Source organism: Stegostoma tigrinum, chromosome 8, assembly GCF_030684315.1.
Source record: "Stegostoma tigrinum isolate sSteTig4 chromosome 8, sSteTig4.hap1, whole genome shotgun sequence".
In the NCBI taxonomy this organism is placed as follows: Eukaryota; Metazoa; Chordata; class Chondrichthyes; order Orectolobiformes; family Stegostomatidae; genus Stegostoma; species Stegostoma tigrinum.
In genome coordinates, this window is record NC_081361.1 from 6,229,300 (window position 1) to 6,241,750 (window position 12,451).

The window sequence follows — 12,451 nt, forward strand, 5'->3', positions numbered from 1 at the left end:
TTGAATTATCAGAATTCAGACACAGAGCGCATCCAACTAAAATGGTTTTGTTGCTGCAGGGCAATTTTCATTTTTACTGCGGCCAGAAAACCACAAAACACCATCAATGCCAGTTGGGAAAATATAGTCAACATCCAACGAAGGGTAAATATACCATAAGACCAGAACTTAGAATCATTCATATTAATAACACCGATTAATGTAAACAGTCTCAAAATTTAAGACTTGAGCCAAATGTAGAAAAGGTTCGGCAGATTACCTTAAAGCTTGGTCAAAGAGGAAAACTTTACAGGGGTATTTTAAAGGAAAAAGAGGCGGATAAGTATCGGGGGTAACGCTCGAGCTTAGGGCAGAGGGAACTGAAGGTATGACAATCAATGGTGCAGAGATTAGAATCAGAGATACTCCAGAGGCCAAAACCAGAGAAATGCAGGTATTCCAAAGGGTTTGCAAGCTGGAAGTAGAGAAGGCAAAGGGAATATGTGCGAGAGAGGGAGTGAGAAAGAGAGAGGAATTCAGCAAGAACAAACAGCAAGCATCTCTGTCCACCTTAATATGTTATGTCAGATAAGGGAAACTTAAAGCAGCTGTCATTCAATGGCAGGACTGAGAATTGTTGCCATAATAACCTTGAAGGTGTTGTAGTGTATCCAATACATACTGCAATCACAGAGTACTAAGGAATGGATGCTGAGTCCATGACAGAATATCAGTCAAACTGTTTCATCCAGGAACAGTGCTGAGCTTATTCCAAGCTGTTTAGGTTCTTCTCATTCAGGCAAGTATTAATGACACATACAATTACATAACTCTGAACAAGGCCATTCAGCAATCATGCCCGTGTCAGAACAATGAAATGCTCAAACAAGAATTCACAGTCATGCATCCTTACTTTTCTCTCCATAGTACTGCAAATTTCTCCTTTACCCAGAATACAGCTAATCTGATCATAAACATAGCAAGCAAATCTGTTCCTAGGTTTTCTTTAAATAGAACATAGAACATAGAACATAGGATAGCACAGCACAGCACAGGCCATTCCTTGGAGACTCAGATATTTGGCCTGTTCTTGGAGCCAAAGAGATAAAACCCAGCTTTGCTTCAGGATATTGGGGCATTCAGTGATTATGAACCACCCAGGACGGCGTATTATATAAATTAAAGTGACGCATACACATTTTGGTAGAGAGGGGAAGGGGGGTATACATTACTGTCAGACACCATGGGTGGGTTGTACAATCAGGAGTGATATACTTGGAATGTTTCACGGTGAATAAATTGAAAACTGAGTAAAGATTCATTTCTGGTCTCCTTCAGCAAGTGACTATCAGCAAGCAAAAGAAAACAAAGGACTGCAGATGCTGGAAATCAGAAAGAGAAACAGAAATTGCTGGAAAAACTCAGTAGGTCCAGCAGCATCTGTGGAGAGAAAGAAGAGTTGACATTTTAGGTCCAGTGAACACTTCTTCAGAACTGACTGTAGCTAGGAAAAGTTGGCATTTATGCAAAAGATAGGGTTGGGGAGAGGAGTAAATGGTAGTTGGAAATGGAGCCCAGAGAGACAGAGAAACAATTGGGAAGACAAAGCAACGAGTATAGGTCTGCCTGGGGGAATGAATAGCTATTAATGGACACAACCAGTGGCCGACAATGGGGAGTTGTTTCTGGAAGCAGCCCACATGCAGTTCAAAACTTTGAGGGCTTGAGTACCTTCTCCAATATTTTAACCCAACCTTCACACGCCAAGATTCATCATCACATGGGCTGCTACTACAAACAACCAATTGTCAGGCAGTAACGGTCCCCATAAGCAGCTATTCATTCTCCTCGTTCTTTGTCTACCCAACTATTCTTTCTCTACTGAACTATTCTCTCTATCTAAATAAAAACCAAAAGAAATGCGGATGCTGTAAATCAGGAACAAAAACAAAGTTTCTGGCAAAGCTCAGCAGGTCTGGCAGCATCCGAGAAGGAGAAAACAGAGTTAGCATTTCGGGTCTGGTGAATCCTGATGTTGGCTGGGAAAACATCAGTTTATATGCAGAAAATAGGGAGGTGGGTGAGATAGGGTGTAAGCGATAGGATAGAGCCCAAAAAGAGAGAAAGACACTTGGACAAAGGAGTTGATAACGATCAAGCTGGGAGGGTGAGTAGTTGTTACTGGAAACTGTTCGTGACAAATAACAGGGGTGTGCAATGGCAGGCTATGTGGTAACGAGGCCTGGCATGTGGGGTGGGAGGCTGGGACATGGGAGAGTTTAGGCCCTAAAATTATTAAATCCAGAGGGCTGAATGGTCCCCAAATGGAAAATCAGCTGTTGTTCATCCAGCTTGCTTTGGGCTTCAGTGGAACACTGTAGCAAGCCAGAGACAGAGATTTTGGCCAGGGCGCAGGGTGGCGCATTGAAGTGGCAGGCAACTGGTAGTTCAGGATCTCTTTTGCAAGCCCAACATAGGTGTTCTGTGAAGTGGTTTGCGAAGTCCAGGTGAAAAGTTGCTTCACCTGGAAGGTATGTTGTCTTTCATACCTTCCTGGTGAAGCAACACTACACCTGCACTTCCCAGAATCTAGTCGACTCCTCTACATTGGGGAAATGAAATGTAGACTTGGCAACTGCTTCACAGAATATCTATGGGGCACAGTGGCTCAGTGGTTAGCAGTGCAGCCTCACAGCGCCAGGGACCCGGGTTCGATTCCAGACTCAGGTCTGTGCGGAGTTTGCGCATTCTCCCCGTGTCTATGTGGGTTTCCTCCGGGTGCTCCAGTTTCCTCCCACAGTCCAAAGATGTGCAGGCTAGGTGGATCGTCCAGGCCAAATCGCCTGTAGTCTTCAGGGGTGCGTGGATTATAGGGGGATGGGTCTGACTGGGATGGTCCCAGGGGCGGTGTAGACTTGTTGGGCCGAAGGGCCTGTTTCCACACTGTAGAGAATCTAATCTACTCGCAAAAATGACCCCGAACTACCCGTTGCCTGCCACTTCAATGCACCACCTAGCTCCCTGGCCAACATCTCTGTCTCTGGCTTATGACAATGTTCCAGTGAAGCCCAAAACAAGCTGGAGGAACAACGCTTCATTTTCTGCTAGGGGACCCTCCAGCCCTCCGGACTCAATAGTGAGTTCAATAATTTTAGGGCCTAAGCTCTCCCATGTCCCAGCCTCCCACCCCACACACCTGGCCCTGTTACCACATAGCCTGCCACTACACATTCCCTGTTGTTAGTCACTAACAGTCTCCATTAACAACTCACCTCCCAGCCTGATCATCAGCAACTCCTTTGTCTGGCCAACTATCTTTCTCTCTCTTTGGGCTTTATCGCTTACTCCCTATCCCATCCCACCTCCCTACTTTCTTCATATAAACTGATGTTTTCCCAGCCACCATCAGTTCTGAGGAAGGGTCACTGGACCCAAAACATAAACTCTGTTTTCCCCTTCACAGATGCTGCCAGACCTGCTGAGCTTTTCTAGCAACTTTGTTTTTATTCTTTCTCTCTCCCTGGGCTCCATCTCCACCCACCGTTTAATCTTCTTAAACCCTCTGCACATCCTATCTTTGGCTAACATACCAGTCTCTTTTGTTCGAACTTTAGAGGTCATCATCTCAAAAACTTCCCTTTTCAGAGCAGGGCAGTTACGTTTCACTCTTTATTCCTTGTTCACATTATCAGGATTAAAACACTCATGTAACGACAACCTCCTTTCATACTTAAGCTATCAACCACTCCACACCTCTACTTCAAAAGCCTTGAACCTAGGCCAATAACTGTAAGGAATTAGGCAAGTGAGAGAATATTAAAAGGAAGAAATCAAGTCAATAATAGCTTGCTAGGGATTCAGCCATCATTTTTTAAATGCGATACTGATAATGCCAAGTAGTATCATTGTGACTTCATACTTGAGTTGTCATAATGGAAATCAAGTCAATTACAGTACAAATTAGCAAACATTTAACAGTTATTAGCCTCATTCTTCAGTCCAAACGTACATTCCCCAATGGCCTTCCTGTTTATAAACTGCAGCTTCCGTTATGGCATCCATCACTGGAATCTTTTCATGGAAGTTGTCTTTACCTTTCCAAGTGAGGGAATCTAATTGATCAGACTGCAGCAGCTAAGTGGGCATTGAGTACAGTGACAGGATCGGCGTTTAGCTTTGCAACTCTCAAATCACATCACATGATTAAATATTTAAAAATGAGAGGGGGGAGGGGGAGGGGGAGAGCAAAGTGAACATAATCCCCTTAAAGAACAAGACAGGGGGAATAAAACCGGAAAACGGTAGAGGAGTTGAATAAATACTTTGCATCAATCTTCACAGTTGAAGATACTAACGGCATTTGAAAAACATAAAATAATCAAAAGGCAAAAGGGGACAAGAAATAAATGCAATAACCATTGCTACAGAAAAAGTAGTAGAGTGACAGAGATGTCAACCACAGAACCCTTAGTCCAGCATTGTAACCAGCACTATCAGGAAAACGAACATTCATAAAACTGAGGTCACTGCATATCAGAGGGATAACTTTGCACAAGTTGGAGTCATAATACTAAAGGAGATGATAGCAATTGTTGGAGGCTCATAATTGAATCCCCAGAATATCTCTACAGGAGATGCTCAGGATAGCTAGCTTTAGCTGTTTCCATCAATAAACTTCCTTCAGCTCCATCTTAAACAAAATGGTGGACCAAGAATTAGATACATTAAGGACTGCAGACGCTGGAAGCCAAAGTCTACAGGTGTGAAGCTAGAAAAGCACAGGTCAGACAGTATCACAGCAGCAGGAAAAATCAATGTTTCCAGGCAAAACCCTTCATCAGGAGTCCTGACAAAGGGTTTTGGCCTGGAACGCTGACATTCCTGCTCCTCTGATGCTGTCTGACCTGCCGTGCTTTTCCAGTTTCACACCTATAGAAGGTGGACTGAGAGTAGCTGCCCCGAGCTGAGGCTTTCTTGTACAATTCTTACGGTTTTTACACTTCAGAATCATAGAATATTTAACCTGAATCACTTTGGAACTCTTGTAGTGCAAATAATTACAAAAAAATTGCAAATGAGTAGAGAGTTATTTTTTAAACAGTTTGTGTTGGTCAAGCATTGATCTGCCGAGATTTTTTGTTCTCTTTCTCTGTTTTAAACTTTAATATTTCTACATTTGGATGTGCTCATCAAGAGGAAAGGCTTGGAGGGATATGGGCAAAGCACAGGTAGGTAGGGCTTGTTTAGTTTGGACCCAAGGGCCTGTTTCCATGCTATATGACTATATGACTCTATAACTATTCAAAAAGGGAAGGTGACAACAAAAACAGAGGTAACTGTAGGTCAGTTAAGTTTAACACCTGTTTCTGGAAAAATATTACAGTCTACTGTAATGGATGTAATAGCAAAGCATTCCAAATATAATCAAGCAGAGTCAGTAAGGCTTCTTGAAGTGAAAATTATGTCTGACAAATTTATAGCTCTTTGAGAAGGTAACAAGCAGGATAGTTAAAGGGGAAGCCCACAGTATTGGGCATAGTAAAAAGTACTGGTAGAAAATTAGCTAACTAGAAGAAGACAAAATTGGGATAAGGGTATTTTCAGGAATGCTACCTGTCACAGGGATCAGACCTAGGGCCACAATTATTTACAATACATGTCAATAATTTGGATGAGGGAAGTGGATGCACTATAATGCAAGTAACACAAAATTAAGTGAGAAGGCAAGTCGTGAGAGCGGCAGAGTCTATAGAGGTTTAATGACATGTTAAGCAAGTGGGGAAAAAAGTGGCAAATGAACTATAATCTGGGAAAATGTAAGGTTATGTATTTTGGCATGTCAAGTTGAGGAGCTGAATATTATTTGAATGGCGAAAGTCTGTAGAAAACCGTGGAAAGAGGGATTTGGAACCTTTGTGCATAAATCACGAAAAGTTAGTATACAAGTTCATCAAGTAATCCGGAAGCTAAATGGAATTTTGGTCTTTTTTTATACTCCATTCCCTTTGAAATAGAGTGAAGTCTTGCTAAAAATATACCAGGCACTCGTCAGAACACCCCTGGAATACTATGAACAGTTTGGGTCTCCTTGTATAAAAAAAACAATACTGACATTGGAGGCAGTCCAGAGAAGGTTCACTAGCTTGATTCCAGGTGTGGAAGGATTTTCTCATGAGGGGAAATTGAGTAGGTTAGGCCTTCATTCATTGGAGTTTCAGAGAATGAGAAGCAAGCTTATTGAAACAAACACAATTTTTAGAGGACTTGACAACTAGATATTGAGAGGTTGTTTCCTCTTAAGAAGAGTCTCGGCCAGAGGGCATAATCTCAGAAAAAAGATGTCAGCCAGTTACATTGAAAATGAGAGGGAAGATTTTGCCTCAAATGGTAGTAAATCTATGGAATCCTTTACTGCAAAGGGCTGTAGTGCCTGAGTTTTGTATTTTTAAAGACTGAGTCAGACAGATTTTTAATCAGTAGCAGAATCGTGAGGTACCGGGTAAAGGCAGGACAGTGAAATTGAGAATTCTCACATCAACCTTGAATAAACTGAAATACACAGCAGGCCTCACAGGCCAAATGGCCAATCTCTGCTCTGATATGTTAAGTGAATGCCATTGTAGTTGCCTTTCAGAAAGGGCCACCATTTGATAAGGTAAGGCAAGGCACACCAAAGAAAGGTGCCTTTTGTTTCATTCTTAAAATCTGTACCTGTTTCAACTTCATGTAGAAAGCTTCAGAGAAGGTTTTTCTGCTGAAGTACCAGAACCTCTCATTGGTTGGATACACACGGGCGACTGCTTCCAACTGAAACCTGACAGGCTCCACCACCTCAGTAATTATTAAGTCAATAGCCACAGTCATGTAGACCCTTTTATCTGTGAGTAAAATAATAAATCAGAAATTAGTCAATTGGTACTGTCTTTGCAGAAAATACAAGCTATCATGCAGTTTGCAGCTTTACTAAGTGTAAATTCCAAATAAACTGCCAAATTCAAGTTTCACGTCAATCATATTTTGTCAGAGTTTAACAAAGGATCAAAGACTTCAGACATAAGGTGACTATGCTTTGCTATGCACTAAGGTTGCTAGACCTCCTGCACTTACCCAACATTTTCTGGATTTATTTCAAATTTCCAGCATCTGCACTATTTTCCTTTTGTAAAAGTACCTGCCAATTTCAGTTTTGACATCTACTTTTTGGGTAAGTTTGTATCATCCTTTGACCAAGTTGTGCTTTCTGACATCATCCCTCAACATCCTGGATCCAAATTTTAAAGCAGTGCCCCACTGTTCTGGACTCCTGCACCAGAGGAAATGCTATCTGGCCAACAAATTGCTGAAAAACATTACTCTGGATGACTTGTAACCTTTATACTCAAAGGCATACAAGTTGAGTTGATACAGCCTGTCTTTGCAGTTTAACCCCATTATCATTCTGGTGTATCTGCACTGTCACACCTTCTCAGGTCAATACATCTTTCCTTCAGATGTGCCCAGAACAGAGTGCAATATTCAAAATGGAACCTAACCAGGATTCTACGTAACTGCACCATCACTCCCATTTCAGCCCAATTAAGGTAAGGGCCAAATATGCATTGGTCCTTTTATCTTTTCCTGCTCTAGTCCACAAACCCCTAGCTATTTCTAGTGGCCCCGAACCGCTCTACCTCTCCACAGGCTTTTGTCAACCTGCTGTTATACTTTCCAGCTTTGTAATGCAGCATCTACCAGCCTTGAATTGATTTAGTTACTAATCCATCCTAGCCAGAGACTGTCACCCAGCGCTCGCCAAAGCTTAAGCTTCTATAGCAAGCCACTTTGACATACCGGAGAGGGGAGCAATTCAAGTTTCAGTGTTTTCTCCACCACAGTCTTTCAACACTTCTGCTTTCCATCTGTGTCCATACCGTCCATAACCCAGTTTTCCTTCTTTCTTTGGTCCCTGAGAATATCCTACTTCCACTCAGTCTCTTTTACTCTGTCACCAACATGTACCTCATTACATCTGCTCAACGACTTTGTGCATCCTTCAGCTCCAGAGAAATTTCATCCACGATCCCCTCTTTAGTCAGTAGGGAAACCTCACCCTCTCTGAGCCCCTTCCTCAATCATTGAGTACTCATTTTAGTTGGTAGATTAAATAAGAAGTTTTAAACTGAGAAATACCTTTTGGAGTCTCCTCGTTCAGAGCCTGAAAGGCAGGACCATTAGGATTCCACATTGCTGTAATTACATAGGACTTGCCATCAGAACTCTTTCCCATGGACTCCTGAGTGAAGATAGAACAAAATGAGCAGCCTGAAAGTAGGTAGATACCCACAACACAAGAAAAATATTTCGTCAAATCCCAGAAAATATTTCCCTTCAAAATAGTGTCGGACCTTTAGAGTTTTACATATATGCACCATGATTCAACGAGCTGGGCAGCAACTACCTGGGTTTCAAAGAAAATACTTATTAAGTGTTACTTTGACACAGTAGTAACACCTTGGTCTCAGAAACGTAGGCCATTGAGTTTTGGTCCCATTTCCGGTCCCAAGTCTATAACCTGGGCTGAAGCAACAGTCTGTCAGACTTGCTGAGCTTTTCCAACAACTTTTGTTTTTGCTCCTGATTCACAGCATCCGCAGTTCTTTCGATTTTTATTTAGGAGCTTCTTCAGTTTGCGTGTGAGCTTTCGTCAACAACAGTAAAATCCCCCTTTACGTATGTCCATTCAGCCATTTATCATATGAAGCTGTTTCTTCCACTAAACTCACCAGGTCAAGCAAGTGCATGTCACTGTTCCGCACGTTTTTTCCTGGACTAAGGAGCATGCCAAAACATCTGCAAAAAGGTAAAATACTACACGTCATGCAACACTTCAAACACAGCAGGAAATGTGAGGCCTAAATGCTTCACACTATCAAATTAAACCAAAAAATCTATACCTAAGCAAAAGTGATGAGGAATATTGCCTACTTTGGGTCCTAACACATGATTTTTCTTGATTCGCTTCAACAACTGAATCACAGCAACATTTCACTTTGAGATCAGTTAAAATTTTCATTCACAAGTTCAAACTGTTGTTTGCATTATCAGCAAAACATTGTGAAGCTAGCAAATCAGAAACAGCTCAATTCTAAATCTTGCTACATTGAATACTGAGATTACTTCTGGCCAGATGTCATCTAGCGGTGGAAAGTGAATAAGACAGAATTAAAGATTTACCTTCCATTAAATGTACATTATCTCATGATTAACATTAAACTGTTAATTGCCACCTTTCAGTCCAAGCCTGGATATTGTCTAGGTGTTACTGTATTTGAACATGGATTGCTTTGGTCTCTGAGGAATTATGAATGGTGCTGAATATTATGCAATCATTGGCAAATATCCTCACTTCTGACCTTTTGATGAATTAATTATAGTTAGACAACTGAAATACACAGGTTCTGTGCAGTTGGGACTCAGTCAAATCCTAGGGCAGTTGTATGACTTTGTGTAGTGAGTATTCAGGGGAAGGCTTGGGAAGCATGGTGCTCGGAAGAAGCACTGCGCCACTAATAGTTCAGTGCAGAGAAGGGCTATTTGCTATTTGATATGTATTGTGAAGTATTCAATCTTTGTTTATCTGTTACCCATAGTTTTCTAATTAATTATGCCATGTTAGAATACATCATATTTATACATCATATATATTGGGCGGCACGGTGGCTCAGTGGTTAGCACTGCAGTCTCACAGCGCAAGGGACCCGGGTTCGAATCCAGCCTTGGATAACTGTCTGCGTAGAGTTTGCACATTCTCCTCGTGTCTGCGTGGGTTTCCTCCGGGTACTCGGTTTCGTCCCACAGTCCAAAGATGTGCAGGCGGGGTGGATTGGCCATGCTAAATTGCCCGTACTGTTCAGGGGTGTGTGGGTTATAGGGAGATGGGGTTGGGTCTGGGTGGTATGCTCCAAGGAGCGGTGTGGGCTTGTTGGGCCAAAGGGCCTGTTTCCACACTGTAGGGAATCTAATCTAATATGTTGCACAGTCTAAACATTTTGTTTCTGTCAACAATCTTTGCACGTTTGTTTGTGTAAGCTTTGTTCATAATAAATTTGTTTTTTTTTTACAAGAAACCTGGCTGAGTTATTTCTAATCCTAAATTCTGCTACAGTCAAAAACTACCACAGCCTAACCACCACTCTGGTTATATCGAAAATTTGTGTTATGACCAGTGGAAGAATGGAACAAGAAGGAAATCAATGCAGGCCTCAATCTCAGTTGTAATGAGATATTGTCATTCAGATTTACCAAAATTAAATGAAGCGAGGGGATTAAATTATGAACAATTGCCTAGAATAAACTGGAATTTACTTAGTTTGCAAGATTAAGGGGATTTCAGATCATGTTATTAAAATGACTAACAGATATGATGAGGTAAAAAAAGAGAAAATCTGTTTGCTATAGAGTCCAGACAAAGGGTTGTAATCCAACAATTAGAGCTAAATCATGTAGGAGGAAATCATTTGCCTCTTTCAAATACCAGCTGCTGACACTTGTTGAAGTGAGAATTCAGAGACAGATTATCCTCTTCAGTCTGGGGAATAATCAATCTGTCTGATTTACGTTATACTGAATGAAATGAAAGGGGGTCAGGTTGTGGAAGGGACCAGAAGCATGGTTTTTCTAAGAAAGGTCACAGAATCCCCACAATGTGGAAACAGGCCTTTCGGCCCTAGTCCACGCCAACCCTCAGAGCATCCCATCCAGACCCATCCCCCCATAAACCACCTAATCTACACATCCCTGAACACTATGGGCAATTTAGCATGGCCAATTCATCTAACACATATACCTTTGGATTGTGGGAGGAAACCTCCACACATATAGTAAACCCAAGCAGACACGGAGAGAATGTGCAATCTCTACACAGACAGTCGCCCAAGGATGGAAACCACCCCAGGTCCCTGGCGTTGAGAGGCGGCAGTGCTAACCAGGGTGCAATCTGATCTCCGAGATGTTACCATTTGTTTTGGACTGTGGACTGAAAATCAGATGCACACTGTTTCAAAAAGTGGGAAATATACAAGAATTTGTTTGCAGCTTTGTGAAAACTGATACATACGATACAATACTACTACTTGGGCATAGTGATTCCAGACAAAGTGGAACATCGTGGGTTCAGCAGAGCTCAGCGTAGTAAGAACTGATTTTCAAGAATGCTGCTTAACACTGAATGTGAAGGGAGTAATGGAAAGGGATCTCCAGAAGATGACTGTACCAAATTTTCTCTCTCCCTTTTCTCTGTAATGTTGCTTTTCCAATTTTACGTTTTAAAAAAAACAGAACTACATATGCATGCACAAAGAAACAACTGAGACCCAAAGACAGCAAGAAAGATCCTGGCTACAACCAAAGAGCCACTGAACTACAGACTGATCATGGCTGTGCAGGGAACATTGAGGCACAATTGAAGAATCAGAAGGATTGTGAAACCAACCAATCTTGTTTTGAGATTTGGGCTGGTGATACAAAATTGTGCTGTACTTTTCTTTCTCCTACTTATGATATTTTGTGGTCGAGTGATTTCTTTTGCGTGGGTGGGGCTAAATTATGAAAGGGGATAATTTTGAGATACAAAAATCAGAAATTGTGTTCTTTTACTGTTCTTGTTAAAGTTAAGAGTTATTTTTATTGTCACTGAAAGAACCTGAGTGAGGTTTGTATTTATCCTCGTAGAAGTCAAGTTAAACTGCGATTTTTGATAATTTCATTAAATTTTAATATTAGTGTTGACTCCAGGAAGTGTGAATTCAAATTCCAGCACACTAGTTCAGTAAATTATGTCACAGGTTACTGAAACAGCACTTAACACACCATGAAACTAGCCCTGTCGTGTCAAACAATTTAGTCTATGTTCAGGTGAGCACAAACAGTCGGCAAAGAGAGGGAGCAGAGATCAAAATAATCCTGCCATGGCAAAATCCTTAGATGCTGCAGGAATTCTTAATGTTCATTTAAACAAGTTAGACAAGAAAACTATGGCAATTATTCAGCCTCTCTAACTGATCCACCATCCAATCAGCTCTATATCTGAATACTATACACATCCCTTAGTGCCTTATTTTTTAATGCCACTGGCTACATATTAACAACAGGTCAATTTGATGCATCTTGTGTGTGGATGAAGGGAGTTTGCATACTCCCTGCTTGAGTATGCTAGCTAGCTTCCCATTTTAAGACCACATAACAAGCTAGTGGGAATGTGAGAAAAACGTTTAAGTCTGTCCCCATCAGCTCACAGCCTCTGAACTTCAGCATCACCTCCATTTGGCGATGTGGAAAATGGGCCTCTCACAGCCTCCAGTGCAGCCTGGAGGTGGTTTGGCCTCCAGGCCCTGAACACATTGCATCACCAGCCTGTGGACAGACCCTGACACTCTCAAAGCCAACTCCCAAATATGAAGGCATTGCTTCATTGTCTTGAGGACACCTCCAGTGG

At 41.7% G+C, this 12,451-nt stretch overlaps 1 protein-coding gene across 3 annotated transcripts in view; it reads right to left on the bottom strand.

The window, feature by feature from the left end:
* The window catches only part of rabgap1l (RAB GTPase activating protein 1-like), a 444,915-nt gene that overhangs the window by 328,037 nt on the left and 104,427 nt on the right, over positions 1-12,451 (bottom strand). For all 3 annotated transcript variants that reach the window (XM_059647710.1, XM_059647711.1, XM_059647709.1), the window contains 3 exons: positions 8,742-8,808; positions 8,149-8,251; positions 6,691-6,857 (listed from right to left, as the gene is read on the bottom strand). In XM_059647710.1, the coding sequence (XP_059503693.1) occupies positions 6,691-6,857; positions 8,149-8,251; positions 8,742-8,808 (337 nt within the window). The remainder of the gene's footprint in view (positions 1-6,690; positions 6,858-8,148; positions 8,252-8,741; positions 8,809-12,451) is intronic.